This window comes from Osmerus mordax, unplaced genomic scaffold (assembly GCF_038355195.1).
Source record: "Osmerus mordax isolate fOsmMor3 unplaced genomic scaffold, fOsmMor3.pri Scaffold_126, whole genome shotgun sequence".
NCBI lineage: Eukaryota > Metazoa > Chordata > Actinopteri > Osmeriformes > Osmeridae > Osmerus > Osmerus mordax.
The window spans coordinates 1-26,518 of NW_027120438.1; the positions used below are offsets into that span (position 1 = coordinate 1).

Here is a 26,518-nt window from a genome sequence, read left to right on the forward strand (position 1 = left end):
AGCTTCTTAAAACTCCGGGGTGCTGATCTGTCATCAAAGCAGCACAACATATAGATCCATATAGCGAACGGTGGGCGCGAACGAGTGTGTGTGTGCGTGTGTGCATGTGCGTAAGTCCATTCTATCTAAACTATAGGTCACTTCTCTTCAGGTGCTCCGGTGTCAGCTCTGACACAATTCAAATGCTGAATAGCCGAGCGCCACATGCTCATTAACCAGAGCGACAAATAACAACACTAGTTAACAACTGAGGAGAGGGAGTCAGGTGGCTGAGCGGTGAGGGAGTCGGGCTAGTAATCTGAAGGTTGCCAGTTTGATTCCCGGCCGTGCAAAATGACGTTGTGTCCTCGGGCAAGGCACTTCACCCTACTTGCCTCGGGGGAATGTCCCTGTACTTCCTGTAAGTCGCTCTGGATAAGAGCGTCTGCTAAATGACTAAAAAGGAGAGGAAAGAGGAGAGAGAGGAGGAGGGAGGGGGGAGGTGCTTGACGACCGTTATGACCGTCACAGTGTGTGGGAGCATTCTGAATTAGTTCCACGTTTCACACAAGCAGGAGACACCTGCTGCCCTTTGAAACACACACACACACACACACTCACACACACACTCATTTACACACACTCATTTACACACACTCATTTACACACACTCACACACACACTCGTAGTAACAGCAGCTTCATGACGTTACAGTAACAGCAGTGTAGGAGACGTGGAATCTCCCTCCACTGGAAGCTGCTAGCGTTAGCTAGCGTTAGCATGAGGTCTCTTAACACTGGTGCTGTGTGTGTGTGTAGCAGCGTGGGGTAACTCAGGTGCAGAAGTCCTTAGTTGTCCTCTCTCCCCTGGTCAGGAGAGATGGGAGAGAGAAAGGGACAAGGAGGAGAGAGAGGAGGATGGAGGGACTGAGAGAGAGAGGATGGAGGGGCTGAGAGAGAGGAGGATGGAGGATGGAGGGGACTGAGAGAGAGAGGAGGATGGAGGGACTGAGAGAGAGAGGAGGATGGAGGGACTGAGAGAGAGAGGAGGATGGAGGGAGAGAGAGAGAGGAGATGGAGGAGAGAGAGAGAGAGGAGGATGGAGGGACTGAGAGAGAGAGAGGAGGATGGAGGGAGAGAGAGAGGAGGATGGAGGGAGAGAGAGAGGAGGATGGAGGGACTGAGAGAGAGAGAGAGAGGAGGATGGAGGGACTGAGAGAGAGAGGAGGATGGAGGGACTGAGAGAGAGAGGAGGATGGAGGGAGAGAGAGAGAGGAGGATGGAGGAGAGAGAGAGAGAGGAGGATGGAGGGACTGAGAAAGAGAGAGGAGGATGGAGGGATTGAGAGAGAGAGGAGGATGGAGGGATTGAGAAAGAGAGAGGAGGATGGAGGGATTGAGAGAGAGAGGATGGAGGGATTGAGAAAGAGAAAGGATGGAGGGATTGAGAGAGAGAGGAGGATGGAGGGATTGAGAGAGAGAGAGGATGGAGGGACTGAGAGAGAGAGGAGGATGGAGGGATTGAGAAAGAGAGGAGGATGGAGGGATTGAGAGAGAAACCTCCAGGATGGGGGGGTGAGAGAGAGAGAAGGAGAGGGAGAGAGAGAGGAAGACAGAAAGTGAGAGAGAGAAGGAGAGGGAGAGAGAGGAAGACAGAAAGTGAGAGAGAGAAGGAGAGGGAGAGAGAGAGGAAGACAGAAAGTGAGAGAGAGAAGGAGAGAGAGAGAAGATCTCACACTTATTTGTTTTGTGCTGCCTGTTTCTTGGTTTCTTGTTCGGTTTCTCCTCATCCCTCTTTCATCCCCTCTTTCATCCTCTTTCCCTCACTCCATCTCTCCTTTCCCCAAATCCACAAAAGGGAGAGACGAATTCCTTTGGGAGAGCCTCTGTGTGTGTATGTATGTGTGTGTGTGTGGGGATTTACATGTTAAGTGGAGTCTTGTTAAGCTCTTGATTAGTCTTAAACAGGAACCCTCAAAACCTCTTTCATCTCTCTCCCTAACTCTCTCTGTCTCCCCCTCTCTCTCTCCTTCTCTCTCTCTGTCTCTCTCTCCTTCTCTCTCTCTGTCTCTCTCTCTGTCTCTCTCTCTGTCTCTCTCTCTGTCTCTCTCTCTGTCTCTCTCTCTGTCTCCCCCCTCTCTCTCTCCTTCTCTCTCTCTGTCTCTCTCTCCTTCTCTCTCTCCTTCTCTCTCTCTGTCTCTCTCCACTCCTCCCCCCATATGTGTGTGTTTTTTTTGGTGTGTGTGTGGTGTTGCAAAGACAGACAGAGAGAGAGAGGTATTTAACAAACCATAAGACTTCAACACACTTCTGATTATCTGTGTTTTGTCTTCTCCACCACTTTCCAAAAACACTGAAGTTTCTCTCTCCTTTCTATTCCTTCCTCCCTCCATCTCTCCTCATCCCTCCTCCCCCCCTTTGGGAACTGTGAGGTGTGTGTGTATTAGAGAGAGTGTGATAAACTGTGTGTGTATGGTGTTGGAAGGTCAGTTCTTCAGTCAAGTGTGTGAACCTGAGGAATGTATATCAGTTCCACCCCGCCAGCTCTCTCCTGTCTCTCTCTCACCCCGCCAGCTCTCTCCTGTCTCTCTCTCACCCCTCCAGCTCTCTCCTGTCTTCCTCTCACCCCACCAGAACTCTCCTGTCTCTCTCACCCTCCAGCTCTCTCCTGTCTCTCTCTCTCCCTCACCCCACCAGAACTCTCCTGTCTCTCTCACCCTCCAGCTCTCTCCTGTCTCTCTCTCTCCCTCACCCCACCAGAACTCTCCTGTCTCTCTCACCCTCCAGCCTCTCTCATGTCTCTCTCACCCCTCCAGCTCTCTCCTGTCTCTCTCACCCTCAGCTCTCTCCTGTCTCTCTCTCTCCCTCACCCCACCAGCTCTCTCCTGTCTTTCTCTCACCCCACCAGAACTCTCCTGTCTCTCTCACCTTCAGCTCTCTCCTGTCTCTCTCACCCCACCAGCTCTCTCCTGTCCTCTCACCCTCCAGCTCTCTCCTGTCTCTCTCACCCCACCAGCTCTTCCTGTCTCTCTCACCCTCCAGCTCTCTCCTGTCTCTGTCTCTCACCCCACCAGCTCTCTCCTGTCTTTCTCTCACCCCTCCAGCTCTCTCCTGTCTCTCTCACCCCACCAGCTCTCTCCTGTCTCTCTCACCCTCCAGCTCTCTCCTGTCTCTCTCTCTTTCTCACTGCTCCCTTCTCTCTCTCTCTTTATGTTGCTTGCTCTCCTCCCCTCCCTCTCTTCTCTCTGTGTGTATATGTATGTATGTGTGTTTGTATATGTATATGTTTGTGTGTGTGTCACACACATCTCTCTTTCCCCAGAGTCTAATTCATTATTTTCAGTCACTTTTTTTGTGGGGATAGACACTCACCCTCACCTTCCTCTCACCCTCCTCTTCTCTCATCCCCTCATCCCTCCCATCCTCCCCTCATCCCCTCATCGCCCTTTCATCGGCCTCTCATCCCCATCATCCCTCTCTCTTATCAGCCCTCAGCAGAAAGAGAGAGAGAGGAGGAGAGAGGAAAAGAAACAGACATGGAGAGGGAGGGGGAGGGGTGATCTCATGGGGTATTATTATGGTATCTGTGGGTGATATTATGGGATGTCTTGTGTCTTCTGACAGAGGTGGTGATGAACACCAAACTGATGACATCAGACCTGCAATGGACTGTCTACCCTAGCACCGACCCACAGGTACACACTACACACACACACACACACACACACACACACACACTGCATACACACATACACCAGTGTTTTCTTAGGATTTTTTTTAGCAGTGGGGGCATGTCTGTCCGAACAATGAAAATCATCAGTTAACTTAATTTAAATTTTCAAGAACTATAGACTAATACAATAACAGGCTTAAATGAACTTACAACATATGTTATACGACTTACAGTTCTCAAGGACGCACAGTGGTGCCTGTGCCCGCTCACGTGTGAAGCGCGTGTCCGTGCTATCTCCGACATGCCCTCTAGCAATCACTGCTGATAGACGGCCTTTTGTATAGCCCTATTTCTGTTACCATGGCGTCAGAAAAATTACACACACACACACACTACAAACTACACGCACACACACACTACAAACAACACACACACACACACTACACTGAGGTGCACTCACTCCCCCCCCTGTGGCTCCCCCCCCTTCCCCCTTGGCTCCGCCCCCTGTGGCTCCCCCCTTCCCCCTTGGCTCCGCCCCCCTGTGACTCCGCCCCCCCCTGTGGCTCCGCCCCTGAGGCAGTGGGAGGAGGTGAGTGGTCTGGACGACGAGGGCAGCACCGTGAGGACCTATCAGCTCTGTCCTGCAGACAGCGCCAGCTCTCATTGGCTGCGGAGTCGCTGGATCCCTGTGCGGGGGTGCGGCGGTGCTGTACGTGGAGGTCCGCTTCACCATGATGGAATGTTCCGGGCTGGGCTACGCTCCCTGCAAGGAGACCTTCAACCTCTACAGCTACCAGAGTGACTCTGATGACGCCACACTTACACACCCCGCATGGATGGAGAACCCTGGACCAAGGTACACACACTACACACACACTACACACTACACACACACACACACTACACACACACACACACACACACTACACACCACACTACACACTACACACACACTACACACACTACCACACACACTACCCCCCTCACCCCCCTCCCCCCGTGTCTCCAGGTCGACACGGTAGCGGCCGACTTCCTGCTGCGGCGCGGCGGTGAGCGGCGCTCCAACGTGAAGACGCTGCGTGTGTCTCCTGTGTCGCGGGCAGGACTCTACCTCTCCTTCCAGGCCCAGCACAGCTGCATGGCCCTGCTGGCTGTCCGCGCCTTCATCAAGAAGTGCCCCGCCCTCACCCTCGCCTTCTCCCGCTTCCCCGAGACGCTGCCGCGCGGCCTGGTGACGAGGCGCCAGGGGTGTGTGTGGAGAACGCAGCCACGCCCCCCGGGGAGCACGCCCGGCCTCCCAGCATGCTCTGCGGCGAGGACGGGAGGTGGGTGGGCAGCCAACCACGAACTGCGCCTGTCGCCCCGGTTACGAAGCCGCGGACACGGACCTGAGGTGTAGAGGTGAGGAGGAGGACAAAGAGGAGGAGGAGGTGGAGGGGGTGTGATGGAGGGGTTGAAGGCAGGTTGTTGGTTTTGGGTCTTGTGGGAGAATGCAGGTCTTCAAATAGAACTACACACACTACACACACTAAATACACACTACACACACTACATACACATTACACACACACTGCTCAAAGTGTATACACAGAAAGACTAATGTACACAGAGCTGAAGAAGTCTGGACTGCTTTAGAGCGAGAGAGAGAGAGAGGCGGGGGTTAGGGGAGAGGGAGAGAGTGAGGGGTAAGGGTGAGGTGGAGAGAGAGGGTGGATAAGGAGGGGGAGGAGAGAGAGGGGAGGGGGAGGGAGAGAGAAACAGGACACTGTAGCTTTGTAGTACAGAAAGACAGACAAGCAGAAAGAGAGAAGAGAGACAGACAGTGAGAGAGAGAGGAAGACAATGAGAGGGAGAGAGGACCAGTTTGAAGAGTGACAAAGAGTATAGAAGAACAAGAGGCGAAACTGATGCTTTTTTGGTAACAGCCACTAGGTGGCGCTTCGGTAGTGTGGCCGCCATTTTGGGGTGAATATTCCAACTGGAGTTACTGGACAACAGCACAGATAGTTACATACTAGCTAGTTATAGCTAACAGATCATTTTATATATATATTTTTTTGTTGACGTTAGCTAGCTAGCGTCTGCAGCTGTGTACCTAGCAAGCATTAGCAGCATTTGTAATGGTTAAATGTACGTAGTTAAATATCAGCTAATATTCAACTGTAAAGCATACACCTTTTAAGGGATCACTTGGTAAATCAGCCTCTGCCGGGTAGAAAGGGAAATTTTAGAAAAAATAAAAAGTTAACACCAACATTTAGTGGCAAAATCCATTGTTATGTCTACAAAATTGGAGTCAGGTGGCTGAGGCGGTGAGGGAATCGGGCTAGTGATCCGAAGGTTGCCAGTTCGATTCCCGGTCAAGCCAACTGACCTTGTGTCCTTGGGCAAGGCACTTCACCCTACTTGCCTCGGGGGAATGTCCCTGTACTTACTGTAAGTCGCTCTGGATAAAGAGCGTCTGCTAAATGACTAAATGTAAATGTAAAATTATTGGAGATATAGTATAAGTTTAGCTAGCTTGCAAATCCTGAGGGATAGCCTACCGAAATTGAGTTAGCCAATGTCGATGCTAGCTAACCTTAGTTTGCTAGCTGTGTAGGCTATAACATTTCACTGGGTCTTGCAGTGCTGCTTGATTTACTGAAATTATTATGAAATGCTATGTTCTACTAGCCATTTCCTACTTTAGCAAATCGCAGTATTTCCACCCCTGATAGTGTAACTGAGACGACACAGTAATTAATTCCTCTTTCAAATAATAAGCCCCCGTTTAAGTGTTGAGCATTAATATAGGCTACTGCACGGTCTGTAGAGATCTTGGACGAAGCCACTTTTTTGTGTTTTGCTAATGCAGAATTTCGGTCAAAGAAAATCGGTAAATAGACGTAATGAGTGACACATAACGTGAAGTAACATGGAATTTGATTTGGTTTGAGTTTCACTTGTCCAGTGGGGCAAGTACATGTTTCATTCACACTTGCCCCACAAAACATCCCCTTGTCCCCGGGCAAGCCTTAGTGTCGAGTCCTGTACATGGCTCGACTCTTGATACAGATCAGCCCTGTACATGGCTCGACTCTTGATACAGATCAGCCCTGTACATGGCTAGACTCTTGATACAGATCAGCCCTGTACATGGCTCGGACTCTTGATACAGATCAGCCCTGTACATGGCTCGACTCTTGATACAGAGTCCTGTACATGGCTAGACTCTTGATACAGAGTCCTGTACATGGCTCGACTCTTGATACCAGATCAGCCCTGTACATGGCTCGACTCTTGATACAGAGTCCTGTACATGGCTAGACTCTTGATACAGATCAGCCCTGTACATGGCTCGACTCTTGATACAGATCAGCCCTGTACATGGCTCGACTCTTGATACAGATCAGCCCTGTACATGGCTCGACTCTTGATACAGATCAGCCCTGTACATGGCTCGACTCTTGATACAGAGTCCTGTACATGGCTAGACTCTTGATACAGATCAGCCCTGTACATGGCTCGACTCTTGATACAGATCAGCCCTGTACATGGCTCGACTCTTGATACAGATCAGCCCTGTACATGGCTCGACTCTTGATACAGAGTCCTGTACATGGCTAGACTCTTGATACAGAGTCCCTGTACATGGCTCGACTCTTGATACAGATCAGCCCTGTACATGGCTCGACTCTTGATACAGAGTCCTGTACATGGCTAGACTCTTGATACAGATCAGCCCTGTACATGGCTCGACTCTTGATACAGATCAGCCCTGTACATGGCTCGACTCTTGATACAGATCATCCCTGTACATGGCTCGACTCTTGATACAGATCAGCCCTGTACATGGCTCGACTCTTGATACAGAGTCCCTGTACATGGCTAGACTCTTGATACAGAGTCCTGTACATGGCTCGACTCTTGATACAGATCAGCCCTGTACATGGCTCGACTCTTGATACAGAGTCCTGTACATGGCTAGACTCTTGATACAGATCAGCCCTGTACATGGCTCGACTCTTGATACAGATCAGCCCTGTACATGGCTCGACTCTTGATACAGAGTCCTGTACATGGCTAGACTCTTGATACAGATCAGCCCTGTACATGGCTCGACTCTTGATACAGAGTCCTGTACATGGCTAGACTCTTGATACAGATCAGCCCTGTACATGGCTAGACTCTTGATACAGAGTCCTGTACATGGCTAGACTCTTGATACAGATCAGCCCTGTACATGGCTAGACTCTTGATACAGATCAGCCCTGTACATGGCTAGACTCTTGATACAGATCAGCCCTGTACATGGCTCGACTCTTGATACAGATCAGCCCTGTACATGGCTAGACTCTTGATACAGATCAGTCCTGTACATGGCTAGACTCTTGATACAGATCAGCCCTGTACATGGCTCGACTCTTGATACAGATCAGCCCTGTACATGGCTCGACTCTTGATACAGAGTCCTGTACTTGGCTAGACTCTTGATACAGATCAGCCCTGTACATGGCTAGACTCTTGATACAGATCAGCCCTGCACATGGCTAGACTCTTGATACAGATCAGCCCTGTACATGGCTAGACTCTTGATACAGATCAGTCCTGTACATGGCTCGACTCTTGATACAGATCAGCCCTGTACATGGCTAGACTCTTGATACAGATCAGCCCTGTACATGGCTCGACTCTTGATACAGATCAGCCCTGTACATGGCTAGACTCTTGATACAGATCAGTCCTGTACATGGCTAGACTCTTGATACAGATCAGTCCTGTACATGGCTAGACTCTTGATACAGATTCAGTCCTGTACATGGCTAGACTCTTGATACAGAGTCCTTACATGGCTAGACTCTTGATACAGATCAGCCCTGTACATGGCTAGACTCTTGATACAGATCAGTCCTGTACATGGCTAGACTCTTGATACAGATCAGAATCCACCCCTATCTTGGACACCCAAAATCAGCGGATCTCACAGCCGAATCAGCGCAATAGAAAATGCGCTTTAAAGAATTTCAACCAAACTTTTTTGTGGAAAAAAACACTTGTAAGACTTGTGAAATAAACTGTTAAAAGGAATTTGATGACCACTAGTCTAGTGATTATATTTTTCTGTGTTGTCATCATTCAGTTGTTTTTTAACAAAGCAGCTGATATTGCCAAAAGCAACAGCAAGCTAGTGGACTGCCGAGTCGCTTTCACCCCAAAATGGCGGAAACGTAGCGTAGCTACCGGGCACTGGTGTTGCAATGGAGCGTTCTATTGGCTTTCACTTCTTGTCAATATAAGTTATTTGGAGTGGAGGGAAAGAGTATCAGAGTGTATTTCCTGTTTGTGTGTGTGTATGAGGTCAGAGGTCATGAGCTGGAGAACCAGGAAATGATCTAGTAGCTGACCAGGTCTGGTCCCAGTTAGACACACACACACACACACTCTGTCATACACACACACTCTCTGTCAACACACACACACACACAATATGTCTGTCCTACACACACACACTCTGTCATACACACACACACTCTCTCTTTACACACTTAGACTTAGAATACCCTCACCAACTGAGTCCAGCTGGTTAGAAGAGCAGCACAAAGAAGGAGTTAAGCTAGTTGAGTGAGGGGGTCATAGCTCAATCTGTGCTTCTCTAAGCTGCGTGTGGGAGAGTGTGTGTATTAGTGTGTGTGTTTGTAGGTGTGTGTGTAGATATCTGTAGGTTTGTGTGTAGATATCTGTAGGTTTGTGTGTAGATATCTGTAGGTGTGTGTAGGTGTATGTGTGTGCCATCAAAGGAAGGATTTGGGTGGAGACTCTCACAGGTCACATTACCCACGATGCACCACACCCTAAACTGAACACCGGTGTATTCTAAATCTGGGAGAGGAGGGGAGAGGAGAGCAGAGGAGAGGAGAGGAGGGGAGGGGAGAGGAGAGGAGAGGGGAGGAAGGGAGATGAGAGGAGGAGGAGAGGAGAGGGGAGGAAGGGAGATGAGAGGAGAGGAGAGGAGAGGAAGGGAGATGAGAGGAGGGGAGGGGAGAGAAGAGGGGGAGGGGACAGGGGAGGAGAGAGGGTCAATTGTTTAACACAAAGTCCTTCTCTGGATGACACAGAAAAAAAAGATCCATTTACATCTTCACACTCCCCACTCCCCCCCCCCCCCCCCCCCCACACACACACTAACACACACACAGCAGCTGTCTGTTTGGTGACTGTTGTTCTCTTTTGTGTCTGTTGGGATATGTTCTCTTTTGTGTGTGTGGTTTTGTTTGGTGTGTGTGGTTGTGTGTGTGTGCTTGGCATGTGTGTGTGTGGTTTTGTTTGGTGTGTGTGGTTGTGTGTGTGTGCTTGGCATGTGTGTGTGTGTGGTTGTGTGTGTGTGTGTGTGGTTGTGTGTGTGTGCTTGGCATGTGTGGTTTTGTTGGTGTGTGTGGTTGTGTGTGTGTGCTTGGCATGTGTGTGTGTGTGGTTGTGTGTGTGTGTGTGTGTGGTTGTGTGTGTGTGCTTGGCATGTGTGTGTGTGTGGTTGTGTGTGTGTGTGTGTGCTTGGCATGTGTGTGTGTAAAGGGCAGGTCCCTGCAGATTGTGGCTTATGACAATATCTCTGAATATTTTGTGTGTGTGTGGGTGTCCTCAAGTACATATCAAATCCATCAAAAGTATATATATAGTATTATATATATACACTAAATATATATAGTATATCTCCATCTGTATACAAAAAGTGAAAACACACACACACACACACACAGCAGGTCAGCAGGGAGCACAGTGATGATGTCATGGCTCTCTCCGATTAGGCTGAGCCTGCTGGTTTCCACTTCCTGTGTTGACGAGGTCACTTCCTGTCACCTCTGATTGTTCTGCTCATCCAGCGCCAAACAGTCTGTCCTCCCTCCCTCCCTCTCTCCCTCTCTCCCTCTCTCTCTCCCTCTCTCTCTCTCCTCCCCCCTTCCCTCCCTCCTCTATATCCTCTCCTTTTCTCCCTCTGTCCTTCTATCCTCCCCTTCTCACCCTCTATCCTTCTCTCTCTCTCCTCTTTGGTATTTCTGTGGAATGCAGGGTATTTCCTATGATGACATCACTGAGGTCAGGGTGGGGCAGGGCTGAGATGTTGTCAAGGTTACAGTAAGTGATAAGTTCTACTGTCATATCATCTCCCTCTCTCTTTTCCTTCTCCCCACCTCTCCCTTTCTCCTTCACTCCCTCCATCTCTCTCTCTCTTCAGCTTGTCCGGCTGGCCAATTCAAGTTGGGGTCAGGGTTCGGGAGATGTGGTTTATGTCCGACCAATAGTAACACGCTTGTCCCTGGCTCCGCCTATTGCCCCTGTCGCCCTGGTTACTACCGAGCAGACTCGGACCCACAACACAGCGCCTGCACCCGTAAGTCCTTCCCCCTCCCCTCCTCTCCCCTCTCCTCCCCTCCTCTCCTCTCTCCTCCCCTCCTCTCCCCTCTCCCTCTCCTCCCCTCCTCTCCCCTCTCCTCCCCTCTCTCCTCCCCTTCCTCTCCTCCTCTCCTTTCCTCCCCTCCTCTCCCCCTCCTCTCCTCCCCTCCTTTCCTCCTCTCTTCTCCTTTCCTCCCCTCCTTTCCCCTCTCCTCCTCTCCTCCCCTCCTTTTCCTCCTCTCTTCTCCTCTCCTCCCTCCTTTCCTCCTCTCTTCTCCTTTCCTCTCCTCCCCTCCTTTCCCCTCTCCTCTCCTCCTCTCCCCTCTCCTCCCCTCCTCTCCTCTCCTCCTCCCCTTCTCTCCTCCCCTCCTTTCCTCCTTTCCTCCCCTCCTTTCCTCCTCTTTCCTCCTCTCCTCCCCTCATTTCCTTCTCTCTTCTCCTCTCCTCCCCTCCTTTCCTCCTCTCTTCTCCTTTCCTCTCCTCCCCTCCTTTCCCCTCTCCTCCCCTCCTTTCTTCCTCTCATCTCCTCCTCTCCTTTCTTCCCCTTCTCTCCTCCCCTCCTTTCCTCTCTTCTCTCCTCCTTTCCTCTCTTCTCTTCTCCTCTCCTCCTCTACCATCCTCTCCTCCTTCTCTCTCTCTCCATACTCTCTGTCTAAAGTGTAGTGAGTAACCCCCCCCCCCCCCTCAGGGTCCCCCTCCCCCCCACGCTCCCTGGTCTCCCAGATCAACGACACCGTGGTAACGCTGGAGTGGAGCGAGCCAATGGAGCGTGGGGGGCGGAGTGACCTCACCTACGACATCTCCTGCTCGCGCTGTGCCAGCCAATCAGCTTGCTCTCCTTGTGGAGAGGGAGTGGCCTACCGCCCCGCCCAATCGGGGCTCAGACAGCGACGAGTGGTGATCTGGGGACTCCTCCCACACACCACCTACACATTCACAGTCCAATCACTGAACGGCGTCTCCGTCTCAGCCAATCAGAGCCCTCGGGCTGAGAGAGTCAACATCACCACCAGCCGAGACGGTATGATGCGCACACACACACACACACACACACACAACACACACTACACACACACCACACTACACACACCACTCCCCTCCCCCCACACAGACACACACACCATAATTTAATTGATCAATTTTAACTGTTTTTCACACGTGTGTGTGTATGTGTGGTGTGTGTGGTGTGTTGTGTGTATGTGTGTGAACAGTCCCAGCTCCTGTTTCAGGCATCAGAAGGAGCAAGGCCACAGAGAGCAGTCTGTCTCTGGAATGGAACACTCCCACCAACACACACTACCGAGTCCTGGACTACCAGCTACGCTACTGCCCTGAGGTACACACACACACACACACACACACACACACACACACACACACTACCCAGTCCTGGACTACCAGCTACGCTACTGCCCTGAGGTACACACACACACACACACACACTACCCAGTCCCTGGACTACCAGCTACGCTACTTCCTTGAGGTACACACACACACATACACACAGGAAAATAGAGGATATGAATTTGATTCAACATAATTATTTGTAATTGCACTGTTAGCTGTATGTCTATTGGGGTAATTTAAATTGTAGCATCAGCCTAAATGTTACATTCCAAAGGATTAAAACCCTTATGTAGGGTTATTTCATATTTATCATTGTAAAACATTGTGTGTGTGTCTCTGTCGGTTTCTGTGCATATGTTTTTGTGTGTGCAGGTACCTGTGTATGTACGTGTGTATGTGTGTGTACTTGTATGTGTGTACCTGTGTGTGTATGTGTGTGTGTACCTGTGTATGTACGTGTGTATGTGTGTGTGTGTGTACCTGTGTGTGTGTGTGTGTACCTGTGTGTGTGTGTGTGTGTGTGTGTACCTGTGTGTGTGTGTGTGTGTGTACCTGTGTGTGTGTGTGTGTGTGTGTACCTGTGTGTGTGTGCAGCAGGGTCCAGGGCAGGGGCAGTGGAGGTATCTCAGTGCTGCCTCTAGCAGTGTGGACGTGTCTGGGCTGCAGCGAGGGACCCAGTACCAGGTCCAGGTCCGGGCCAGGACCATGGGCTGGATACGGAAACTTCAGCCCAGCAAGCAACTTCCACACCCTGCCTGATGGTGAGGCAAGCCCCAGGCTTCTCTTAGGCCTCCTGGAGCCTGCAAACATGTTGATGTTGTTGTTGATGGATGTTGTTGTTGTCCAGAAGGCGAGGGCCGCTCACACCTGATAGTAACTGGAGTCCTGGTCGCCATGGGGATACTGCTTCTCATTGCCGTGGTGATCTTTGCTGGATACTGTTACCGGTGAGAAACAGAAGGACGTAGAGGAGAGAGAGAAGCATGAAAGCTTAAAACCTAGAAGGGGTGTGTGTGTGTTGTGTGGGTGTGCGTGTGGTTTGGTGTGTGTGTGTGTGTGTGGTGTGTGTGTGGTGTGGTTTGGTGTGTGTGTGTGGTGTGTGTGTGGTTGTGTGTGTGTGTGTGTGGTTTGGTGTGTGTGCGTGTGGGTGTGGGTGTGTGTGTGGTGTGTGTGCGTGTGGTTTGGTGTGTGTGTGTGTGTGTGTGGTGTGTGTGCGTGTGGTTTGGTGTGTGGGTGTGTGTGTGGAGGGGAGACAGGATACACCGCCCTGTCTCTGCTGGATGCACAGTAGAACAATAGAACTGACCACAGGATCACACACACACACTACACACACACTACACACACGCTCACCTACACTACACACATGCTCACCTACACTACACACACACTCACACACACTGGACTGAGTGCACAAGAGGTGGTGGGTGGATCCTACAGCTATTTCAGTAGAGAGGGGGAGAGAGGCAGGGACAGAGAGGGAAGGAGAGTTTTAATAACATCCAGGCAGTGTCTTGGCAGGGAGGAAGGGGAGAGGGATAGAGGAGGGGAGGAGAGGAAGGGGAGGAGGGGGAGGAGGGAGGGTGGGTGTCCCTGGAGAGAAATGGAATTCTAGAATGGAATTTGTTTCTGACAAACGGGCTTCTCACTTTTCAAACTTTCATCTCTCCCCCCTCTCTTCCTCTCCGTCTTCCTCTCTCTCTCTCCCTCTGTCTCGCTCTCTCTTTCTGTCTCTCTTTCTGTCTCTTTCTGTCTCTCTCAGGAAGCGATTGAGATTAAAGAATTTGGAGGCAGATGATAAGAATGGCCAGTATCTGATGGGGACAGAGTGAGTACACCATTCGACCTGACCCTACACAACACAACACAACATTAACACAACATTAACACAACACAACACAACACAACATTAACACAACATAACACAACAGTAACACAACATTAACACAACATAACACAACAGTAACACAACATTAACACAACACAACCTGACCATAACCCTACACAACATAACACAACATAACACAACATTAACACAATACAACCTGACCCCTAACCCTACACAACATTAACTCAACACAACCTGACCACAACACAACCTGACCACAACATAACACAACACAACCACAACACGACCTTAACACAACCTGACTATGACCACAACACAACCACAACACAACATTAACAAAACACAACCTGACCACAACCATGACCACAACCTTAACACGACACAACCACAACACAATCTGACCACAACCATGACCACAACCTTAACACAACCTTAACACAACCTGACCACAACACAACATTAACACAACACAACCTGACCACAACACAACCACAACCTTAACACAACACAACCACAACACAACCTGACCACACACAACACAACCTTAACATGACCATAACATAACCTGACAACAACATAACCTTAACACAACCACGACACAACCTGACCACGACCTACAACACAAACACAACCCAACCACAAAAGTCCAGTGCTGATGTTGTTGCCGTGGTGTCTGTTGCTTAGCGATGAAGGTGTATATTGACCCGTTCACCTACGAGGACCCTAACGAGGCTGTGAGAGAGTTCACCAGGGAGATTAACACCTCCTTCGTCAAGATAGAGGAGGTGATAGGAGCAGGTCAGTCCTCCCCTCTCTCCTCTCTTCTCCTCCCCTCTCTTCCCCTCCCTCCTTTCTTCTCCTACCCTCTCTCCTCCCCTACCTTTTCTCCTCCCCTCTCTCCTCTCCTAGGGTCATATGGACTGGCCTATCATGTGAACACACTGCCGCTGTGTGTGTGTGTTGCTACAGTCATATTAGTGCTGGTGATGACATTATTGAGATGTAACTCTATCTTAGTCTCCCTGGAAACCAGGATTTCCCCAGGCTTCTCTCTCTCTCTCTCTCTCTCTCTCTCTCATCTCTCTCTCTCTCTCTCTCTCTCTCTCTCTCTCTCTCTCTCTCTCTCTCTCTCTCTCTCTCTCTCTCTCTCTCTCTCTCTCTCTCTCTCTCCTCTCTCTCTCTCTCTCTCTCTCTCTCTCTCTCTCTCTCTCTCTCTCTCTCTCTCTCTCTCTCTCTCTCTCTCTCTCTCTCTCTCTCTCTCTCTCTCTCTCTCTCTCTCTCTCTCTCTCTCTCTCTCTCTCTCTCTCTCTCTCTCTCTCTCTCTCTCTCTCTCTCTCTCTCTCTCTCTCTCTCTCTCTCTCTCTCTCTCTCTCCATATTTTCCACAGTTACAGATTAAGCTGCCTCTGTCTGTGGATATCCTGGTGTAATGTCCACTGGGTGTGTGTGTGTGCAGGGGAGTTAATGTCCACTGGGTGTGTGTGTGTGCAGGGGAGTTAATGTCCACTGGGTGTGTGTGGTGTGCAGGGGAGTTAATGTCCACTGGGTGTGTGTGTGTGCAGGGGAGTTAATGTCCACTAGGTGTGTGTGTGTGCAGGGGAGTTAATGTCCACTGGGTGTGTGTGTGTGCAGGGGAGTTAATGTCCACTGGGTGTGTGTGTGTGCAGGGGAGTTAATGTCCACTGGGTGTGTGTGTGTGCAGGGGAGTTAATGTCCACTGGGTGTGTGTGTGTGCAGGGGAGTTAATGTCCACTAGGTGTGTGTGTGTGCAGGGGAGTTAATGTCCACTAGGTGTGTGTGTGTGCAGGGGAGTTAATGTCCACGGGTGTGTGTGTCCAGGGGAGTTCGGGGAGGTGTGTCGGGGCAGGCTGCAAGTTCCAGGCAGGAAGGAGAACTACGTAGCCATCAAGACCCTGAAGGGTGGCTACACAGACAAGCAGAGGCGGGACTTCCTGTCTGAGGCGTCAATCATGGGCCAGTTCCAGCACCCCAACATCATCCACCTGGAAGGAGTCATCACCACCTCCTGTCCTGTCATGATCCTCACTGAGTTCATGGAGAACGGAGCGCTGGACGCCTTCCTCAGGGTAGGAGAGGGAGGAGGCAGGAGGGAGGGAGGGGGAGGGAGAGGAGGGGGACGGGGGAGAGGAGGAAGAGGGGAGAGGGGGGGGAAGGGGGGGTCATGGTAAATGTGTGTGTATTTAACCTGTGTATAGGTGTTTGTGTGTATGGTGTGTGTGTGTTTATGATGTGTGTGTGTGTGTCTCCTCTCTCCAGCTGAATGATGGCCAGTTCACTCCTATCCAGCTGGTGGGCATGCTGCGTGGTATCGCCTCAGGTAGGACGAGAGTGTGTGTACACGTCTGACCGGTGTGTGTATCTAACCTGTGTGTGTGTATCTAAACTGCATGTGTTTTCGTGTGTGTGTATAACCTACATGTGTGTAACCTCCGTTTGTGTGTGTGTATCCATCCTTTGTTGTGTATGTAACCTGTGTGTGTGTGTGTGCAGGTATGAAGTACCTCTCTGAGATGAGCTTCGTGCACCGTGACCTGGCTGCTCGTAACATCCTGGTGAACAGTAACCTGGTCTGCAAGGTGTCTGACTTCGGCCTGTCACGCTTCCTGCAAGAGAACTCCTCCGACCCCACCTACACCAGCTCGCTGGTATGCCCCCTAACTGCCGCTCTATCTGCCCCTAACTACCCCTCTATCTGTCCCTGACTACCCCTCTACCTGCCCCTGACGACCCCTCTATCTGCCCCTGACGACCCCTCTATCTGCCCCTGACTACCCCTCTATCTGCCCCTGACTACCCCTCTATCTGCCCGACTACCCCTCTATCTGCCCCTGACTACCCCTCTATCTGCCCCTGACTACCCCTCTATCTGCCCCTGACTACCCCTCTATCTGCCCGACTACCCCTCTATCTGCCCCTGACTACCCCTCTATCGACCTCTAACTACCCCCTCATGTCACATTTTGGAGTGTAACTTGTGGCCCTGCCCCCTCCAGGGAGGGAAGATTCCTATTCGCTGGACGGCTCCAGAGGCCATCGCCTACAGGAAGTTCACCTCGGCGTCAGATGCCTGGAGCTACGGAATCCTCATGTGGGAAGTGATGTCATACGGAGAGAGGCCTTACTGGGACATGAGCAACCAGGACGTGAGTGTGTGAGACTATTATACTGTATATTATACTGTATATTATTATACTGTATATTATTATACTGTGTATTATACTGTATATTATACTGTGTATTATTATACTGTATATTACACTGTGTATTATACTGTATATTATACTGTGTATTATTATACTGTATATTACACTGTATTATACTGTGTATTATTATACTGTATATTATACTGTGTATTATACTGTATATTATATTGTGTATTACTATACTGTATATTATTATACTGTATATTACACTGTGTATTATACTGTATATTATACTGTGTATTATACTGTATATTATACTGTGTATTACTATACTGTATATTATTATACTGTATATTATTACACTATATTATTATACTGTATATTATTATACTGTGTATTATACTGTATATTATACTATATATTATACTGTGTATTATACTATATATTATACTGTGTATTATACTGTATATTATACTGTGTATTATTATACTGTGTATTATTATACTGTATATTATTATACTGTATATTATTATACTGCATATTATTATACTGTGTATTATACTGTATATTATACTGTGTATTATACTGTGTATTATTATACTGTGTATTATTATACTGTGTATTAAACTGTATATTATTATACTGTATATTATTTAAATGTATATTATACTGTATATTATTATACTGTGTATTATACTGTATTATTATACAGTATATTATACTGTGTATTATTATACTGTATAATATTATATCGTAATACTGTGTCTACATTATTATAGTAAATTAATCTACTGTAATATTGTTGTATATTATGATGGTATATCATTATACTGTCCTTTCGTGTCTATAGTATTATGGTCTGTTGTCTACAGTATTATGGCATGGCGTCATGGCTATGGCGTGAAATTAGTGCCAGGAGAGCGAGCTCTGTAAAAACGATTTGTAACTTGCAAAAAAGATTTGTGTCTCTGTAGAAAATGATTTGTGTACTTGCAAAAAAAAGTTGTGTGTCTCCGTAGAAGAAGGCGGGAACACTGCTCCCAAAACCATCTAAGCCAATCAAATATAGCCATTTCTGTGTCTAGTATCATTGGACATTTTCGTCTGTCTATCACACAAAGAACGTCAGCGAATAAGAACAAAACTAGAATGCTGATGATTTCAATGGCGAGTCATTTGGTAAGTAGTTCAAAATATCCATGGGCATGTATCTTTAATGCAACATTTAAAGATTATTCGGTTAGCGGTTGGTTTTGGGAGCAGTGTTCCCGCCTTCTTCTACGGAGACACACAACTTTTTTTTGCAAGTACACAAATCATTTTCTACAGAGACACAAATCTTTTTTGCAAGTTACAAATCGTTTTTACAGAGCTCGCTCTCCTGGCACTAATTTCACGCCATACATGGCGCCCTGATGTGTCAACATTATGATGGTATGTGGTCTACAGTATGATGGTATGTCGTCATGGCGCCCGTGTCCCCCAGGTGATTAACGCGGTGGAGCAGGACTACCGGCTGCCCCCGCCCCCGGACTGCCCCGCCCCCCTGCACGGCCTCATGCTGGACTGCTGGCAGAAGGAGCGCTCTGCACGGCCCCGCTTCACCGGCCTGGTCGCCTCACTCGATAGGCTGATACGAAACCCCGCCTCCCTCAAGGCCTCCCAGCCCGAAGGCCCTGGGTAAGAGAGGGGGGGGAGGAGGGGAAGCATAATGTGTGTGTATGTTTCAAAGGTCTTATCCAAAAGCCCCCCTTTCTAACCCTTTCATTTCCCTCAACTCACACACTGTCAACACATTACTGTAACACACCCCACACACTGTATATACACTCAGACATTTACATTTACATTTATTCATTTAGCAGACGCTTTTATCCAAAGCGACTTCCAAGAGAGAGCTTTACAAAGTGCATAGGTCACTGATCATAACAACAAGATAGCCAAAAAACATCGCGAGTAGCCAAAACATGAAGCACACATTGTGAACAACCAAAGTAAGTGCCAAAGGGAAGAACCATAAGAGCATGTAGTTAAACAAGTTACAATTAAACAACATGAACAGCTATAAGTGCAAGTGTACCTGTGGAAAAAAGCAAGCAACAGTAATAAAACAATATATCACAGCGAGAATAGAAATTTAAATCAGTTACCACTAACCAGGTCAGGTGGCTGAGCGGTGAGGGAATCGGGCTAGTAATCCGAAGGTTGCCAGTTCGATTCCCGGTCATGCCAACTGACGTTGTGTCCTTGGGCAAGGCACTTCACCCTACTTGCCTCGGGGGAATGTCCCTGTACTTACTGTAAGTCGCTCTGGATAAGAGCGTCTGCTAAATGACTAAATGTAAATGTAAATGTAACCACAAGAGCAACAAGTCTCTAAGCAAGAGTCATTGTGATCCTTGAGGAAACTAACATCGGGTCAAGCAACCGTTCCTAAGTACCGTTGTACTCCCGGAACAAGTGCGTCTTGAGCCTTTTCTTGAAGGTGGAGAGACAGTCAGTGTCTCTGATGGAGGTGGGGAGTTGATTCCACCACTGGGGGGCCAGACAGGAGAAGAGCTTGTGTTGGGACCGGGCGGTCTTGAGCGGTGGGACCACCAGGCGGTTGTCTGAAGAAAACCGTAGGTGACGGGTGGGGGTGTAAGGCTGCAGGAGAGACTTGATGTAGACAGGTGCAGTCCCGTTCACTGCTCGGAAGGTCAATACCAGGGTCTTGAATCTGATACGGGCCATGATAGGTAGCCAGTGGAGAGAGATGAGGAGCGGGGTAACATGGGAGCGTCTGGGTAGATTGTAGACCAGGCGGGCCGCCGCGTTCTGAATCCTCTGAAGAGGGCGGGTTGCACATGCTGGGAGACCAGCGAGCAGCGAGTTGCAATAGTCCAACTTAGAGAGGACGAGTGCTTGGACTAGCAGCTGGGTGGAGTGCTCAGACAGGTATCTCCTGATCTTCCGGATGTTGTAGAGGGTGAATCTACACGACCGGGAGACCGCAGCAATGTGGGCCGTGAGGGAGAGCTCGTCGTCCATGGTAACCCCAAGGTTCCTGGCAGAAGATGAAGGGGTCACCGTCGCAGATCCCAGGGTGATTGAGAGATCGTGGGAGATGGAGGGTTTAGCCGGGATGATGAGAAGTTCTGTTTTGGCGAGGTTCAGCTGGAGGTGGTGCTCGGTCATCCAGGCGGAGATGTCTGTGAGGCAGGCCTCAATCCTAGCTGAGATCCCCGGATCGGTCGGGGGGAACGACAGGTACAGCTGCGTGTCGTCAGCGTAGCAGTGGTAGGAGAAGCCATGGGAGGTGATGATTGGTCCAAGTGAGGTGGTGTACAGAGAGAAGAGGAGGGGTCCAAGGACGGAGCCCTGTGGGACACCAGTGGAGAGCTGGCGAGGGCCTGACAGTTTGCCTCCCCAGGAAACCTGGTAGGATCTTCCCGACAGGTAGGATGAGATCCACTGGAGTGCAGTGCCAGTGATGCCCATCTCAGAAAGTCTGGCGAGCAGGATCTGGTGGTTAACCGTATCAAACGCTGCAGAAAGGTCCAGCAGAATGATAACGGATGACCTGGAAGCCGCTCTGGCAGACTGGAGGGCAGTGGTGACTGAAAGGAGGGCAGTCTTGAAGCCCGATTGGTTGGGGTCAAGCAGGTTGTTCTGAGAGAGAAAGTTAGACAGTTGGTTAGATACAGCACGTTCAATTGTTTTTGAAAGGAAGGGTAACAGTGATACCGGTCTGTAGTTCTGGAGAACGGCAGGGTTAAGGGAGGGTTTTTGAGTAGAGGGGTAACTCTAGCCTGTTTGAAGGCAGAGGGGAAGGTGCCAGAGGTGAGAGAGGAGTTTAGGACATGGAGAAGAAAAGTTATGATGGAGAGGGAGATGGTTTGAAAGAGAGGGGAGGGTATAGGATCAAGGGGACAGGAGGTGGGGCGATGAGAGAGAATGAGGTCAGAGATCTCTGCCTCAGACAGGGGAGAAAAAGAGTTTAGACATTTAGTTGGGTCAGTCATGGAGGGTGAGAGGGTAGGAAAGGTGGGTTTAGGGAACCGACTGCTAATGTCTGCGACTTTTTTCTCAAAGAAGGAGGAGAAGTCGTCTGCTGTCAGGGTGGAGGGAGGGGGTGGGGGAGGTGGGTTAAGAAGGGTGGAGAAGGTAGAGAAAAGTTTGTGGGGGTTTGAGGCAGAGTTAATTTTGTTCAGAAAGTAGAGGGTTTTAGCACCAGTTATGTGAGAAGAGAAGGATTTGAGGAGGGAGTGATACTTCTCAAGGTCCAGACCGCCTTTGGACTTGCGCCATCTCCTCTCGGCTGCCCGAAGGGTGGGCTGTTCTTCACGAATAACATCCGTAAGCGACGGGCAGGAGGGAGAAGATCGTGAAGGCCTGGTTGACAGGGGACAGAGAGAGTCAAGTGATGCAGTTAAAGTGGTTAACAAGGTGTCGGTGGCAGTGTTAGTGGGGTGGGACGAGAACTCGTCAATGGGTGGGAGGGAGGATGTTACAATAGAGGAGAAATGGGAGGGGGATAGGGAGCGGAGGTTGCGCCGGAAAGTTACAAGGGGAGGGGAGGTAGAAGGAGTTGGAGGGAGAGAGATAGAGAATTGGATAAAGTAGTGATCAGAAATATGCAGTGGGGTTACAGAGGTTAAGTCAGTGATACAGTTACGTGTCAGGATGAGGTCTAGCTGTTTGCCTGCCTTGTGGGTCGCCGGTGTGCTCAGCAGCGTCAGGTCGAAGGAGGTCAGGAGAGACAAGAAGTCGACGGCCTGAGTTCCTTGGAGGTGGATGTTGAAGTCCCCAAGGACTACCAGGGGGGTTCCATCATCCGGGAGGACGCTGAGGAGCATGTCCAGCTCCTCCACAAAGTCGGCTAGCGGGCCTGGTGGGCGATAAAGAACAATTAAGCATGCTTTGATAGGATCAGTTAGCATCGTATAATGGTGTTCAAATGATTTGGCAGTAACAGGGAGTGGTGTGGATGTGTATTTAATATGTGGGGAAAGAAGCAACCCTGTCCCACCACCCCGCCCGGTTGAGCGGGGTGAGTGAGTGAAGGAGTGGTTGACGGAGAGAGCAGCTGGAGTTGCAGTGTTCTCTGGGCGGATCCATGTCTCTGTCAGCGCAAGGGCATGAAGAGAAGCATGAGATGCAAACGCTGGGATGAAGTCTGCCTTGTTCACAGCAGACTGGCAGTTCCAGAGCCCTATAGAAAGAGAGAGGGCAGGTGGAGAAGATCTGGATAGGTAGTGAAGGTTAGAAGTTGACCGTATATACTTTGTGATATATCTACGAGTAGTGTAATGAACGGGAATGCTGAAGAAACACATGCTAGCTATGAATATGTTCTAGGTGGATTAGAATACAAATAGGGTGATGCTTATCAGAAGAGGTGATCCGCCTCGTCGGCGGACTCCCCCAGGTAGACTCCCTGTCTTTGTTCGACCGAGTCTTCGTGCACCGAGGCTGCCAGACGAGGCTGCCTCTGCAGTGCTACTCGCCTAAATATGCTAAAGGCGCAGCTGACAATCGCCCTAATTATGTAAACAAAGCCAGGGTCTCACTCGGCGGCAAGTACCCTGAAACTCGATCTCTAGCTAGCTACCTATTGACCAATTTAGCTGCTATACCCTTACCCTCTGTCAAAGAGGCAACTATTTAGCAAAACACAAATGACTGAAACAAACTCTGGTTACTTACAGTCAGATGGCAGTCACGAAGTACACTCAGTAAGACACTATTAGCTCTGAATCTGATTACAGAAGTCAGGGCTGATTTAACCAAATTCTACAATGGCCCTAATTATGTAAACAAAGCCAGGGTCTCACTCGGCGGCAAGTACCCTGAAACTCGATCTCTAGCTAGCTACCTATTGACCAATTTAGCTGCTATATCCTTACCCTCTGTCAAAGAGGCAACTATTTAGCAAAACACAAATGACTGAAACAAACTCTGGTTACTTACAGTCAGATGGCAGTCACGAAGTACACTCAGTAAGACACTATTAGCTCTGAATCTGATTACAGAAGTCAGGGCTGATTTAACCAAATTCTACAATGGCCCTAATTATGTAAACAAAGCCAGGGTCTCACTCGGCGGCAAGTACCCTGAAACTCGATCTCTAGCTAGCTACCTATTGACCAATTTAGCTGCTATACCCTTACCCTCTGTCAAAGAGGCAACTATTTAGCAAAACACAAATGACTGAAACAAACTCTGGTTACTTACAGTCAGATGGCAGTCACGAAGTACACTCAGTAAGACACTATTAGCTCTGAATCTGATTACAGAAGTCAGGGCTGATTTAACCAAATTCTACAATGGCCCTAATTATGTAAACAAAGCCAGGGTCTCACTCGGCGGCAAGTACCCTGAAACTCGATCTCTAGCTAGCTACCTATTGACCAATTTAGCTGCTATATCCTTACCCTCTGTCAAAGAGGCAAATATTTAGCAAAACACAAATGACTGAAACAAACTCTGGTTACTTACAGTCAGATGGCAGTCACGAAGTACACTCAGTAAGACACTATTAGCTCTGAATCTGATTACAGAAGTCAGGGCTGATTTAACCAAATTCTACAATGGCCCTAATTATGTAAACAAAGCCAGGGTCTCACTCGGCGGCAAGTACCCTGAAACTCGATCTCTAGCTAGCTACCTATTGACCAATTTAGCTGCTATATCCTTACCCTCTGTCAAAGAGGCAAATATTTAGCAAAACACAAATGACTGAAACAAACTCTGGTTACTTACAGTCAGATGGCAGTCACGAAGTACACTCAGTAAGACACTATTAGCTCTGAATCTGATTACAGAAGTCAGGGCTGATTTAACCAAATTCTACAATGGCCCTAATTATGTAAACAAAGCCAGGGTCTCACTCGGGGGCAAGTACCCTGAAACTCGATCTCTAGCTAGCTACCTATTGACCAATTTAGCTGCTATACCCTTACCCTCTGTCAAAGAGGCAAATATTTAGCAAAACACAAATGACTGAAACAAACTCTGGTTACTTACAGTCAGATGGCAGTCACGAAGTACACTCAGTAAGACACTATTAGCTCTGAATCTGATTACAGAAGTCAGGGCTGATTTAACCAAATTCTACAATGGCCCTAATTATGTAAACAAAGCCAGGGTCTCACTCGGCGGCAAGTACCCTGAAACTCGATCTCTAGCTAGCTACCTATTGACCAATTTAGCTGCTATACCCTTACCCTCTGTCAAAGAGGCAAATATTTAGCAAAACACAAATGAATGAAACAAACTCTGGTTACTTACAGTCAGATGGCAGTAACGAAGTACACTCAGTAAGACACTATTAGCTCTGAATCTGATTACAGAAGTCAGGGCTGATTTAACCAAATTCTACAATGGCCCTAATTATGTAAACAAAGCCAGGGTCTCACTCGGCGGCAAGTACCCTGAAACTCGATCTCTAGCTAGCTACCTATTGACCAATTTAGCTGCTATACCCTTACCCTCTGTCAAAGAGGCAAATATTTAGCAAAACACAAATGAATAAAACAAACTCTGGTTACTTACAGTCAGATGGCAGTCACGAAGTACACTCAGTAAGACACTATTAGCTCATAGACATAGACGCACTGGTTATTGTGTGGACTCATCGTGCGTCAAAGCAACACATGCATGACATTCCTGGGGTCTCGGGATTCTTACTAAAAGCGTAAGTACGTCCAAAAGCCTAAAATGGCGTACACACAAAATCAAACTTAAACCGTGCGTATGCACACCTGTAAGCAATGTTCCCTTTATAAATGACAGATTACCCACAAGTGTGCATCTTATCCCGCCCTGAACACGCCCATATTTACCCATAATTAGTCAATGCAAAGCACTTCATGAATGCTGATCCAGTATAGTAATGACCCTGAATGAAAAAGTGTCAACTTCAACTTTTACCAGAGTCTTTTTAAACATGAGTATCTGTACTTCTACTTGAGTGAAGGATGTGTGTACTTCTGCCATCTCTGGGTAATGGTATAATATATGATAATGATGATAATAATGATAATATATGATAATGATGATGCTGTTTGTGGTGCTGCAGGCCGTCCCAGCCCCTGCTGGACCAGCGCGCGCCCCCCTCCCTCTCTTCCTGTGGCTCTGTGGGGGCGTGGCTTAGAGCCATCAAGATGGAGCGCTACGAGGAGGCCTTCCTGCAGGCTGGGTTCACCTCCCTGGACATAGTCTCTCAGCTCTCTACAGAGTAGGTCTCTCTCTCTCACACCCCCCACACACACATACACACACATACACACATACACACACATACACACACACACACACATACACACACATACACACACACACACACATACACACACATACACACACACACACATGCCAGTACAGTGGTTATAGATTAAACATATCTAAGGTTTTTCCTACTTCCAATTCTTCCTCCTCTCCTCCCCTCCCACACACCTCACGCACACACACACACACACACACATACACACCCCACACACACACATCCACACACCTCACACACACATACACACCACACACCCTCCACAACCATGAGGTTAATAGTGTGTGTGTGTGTGTGTGTGCAGGGATCTGTTGCGTGTGGGCGTGACCCTGGCAGGACACCAGAAGAAGATCCTCTCATCCATTCAGACGCTTCGATTTCACAAGGACCCGCCCACTCTCCCTTACTGACCTATCAGCTTCCAGCAACCCCACCACTGCCCAATCACACTACCATGATATGAGCCAAAGCCCCGCCCACCCTCAGGATGACATCACAATGCCAACACACACCTCTACCAATCACTTTGCTTATCTGCATGATGGGGGCGTGGTCAGAAGGGCTGTGGCTTCTACAGGAGCAGAGATGGAGGAAGAGAGGGAAGGATATAGAAGACCTGACCTTAACTCTAGAACTTACCGGGAAATCCTGAACTCTCCAGAATTCTCCAGAATTATAGAACACTCCAGAACTCTAGAATATGCTTGAACCCTGGGGTTACCTGAGCAAGCTCCAGAACATGCATGGCATTCTGAACTGGAGTGTTGGAGTGTTACTGTCGCGATGATGATGATGAATCTATATCTTAGCACTTTTCTTCCCTAGTCTATCTGATGGTGATGGCTGAGGTTCTAATCTCTCTGAACACTCTG

At 48.9% G+C, this 26,518-nt stretch overlaps 1 protein-coding gene across 1 annotated transcript; it reads left to right on the forward strand.

Annotated features, from left to right (window-relative positions):
• Window positions 1–3,605: 3,605 nt before the first annotated feature.
• Window positions 3,606–26,157, forward strand: LOC136939127 (ephrin type-B receptor 4b-like). The gene is given in 21 exon segments (XM_067231992.1): window positions 3,606–3,672; window positions 4,231–4,344; window positions 4,346–4,505; window positions 4,658–4,882; window positions 4,885–4,977; window positions 4,980–5,051; window positions 10,864–11,019; window positions 11,710–12,042; window positions 12,233–12,357; window positions 12,963–13,076; window positions 13,078–13,129; window positions 13,216–13,315; window positions 14,131–14,193; window positions 14,900–15,015; window positions 16,056–16,303; window positions 16,494–16,554; window positions 16,728–16,882; window positions 17,231–17,380; window positions 18,867–19,060; window positions 25,443–25,601; window positions 25,951–26,157. Coding segments are annotated over 21 exon segments (2,859 nt in total). The 5' UTR covers window positions 3,606–3,609; the 3' UTR covers window positions 26,057–26,157.
• The last annotated feature ends 361 nt before the right edge of the window (window positions 26,158–26,518 follow it).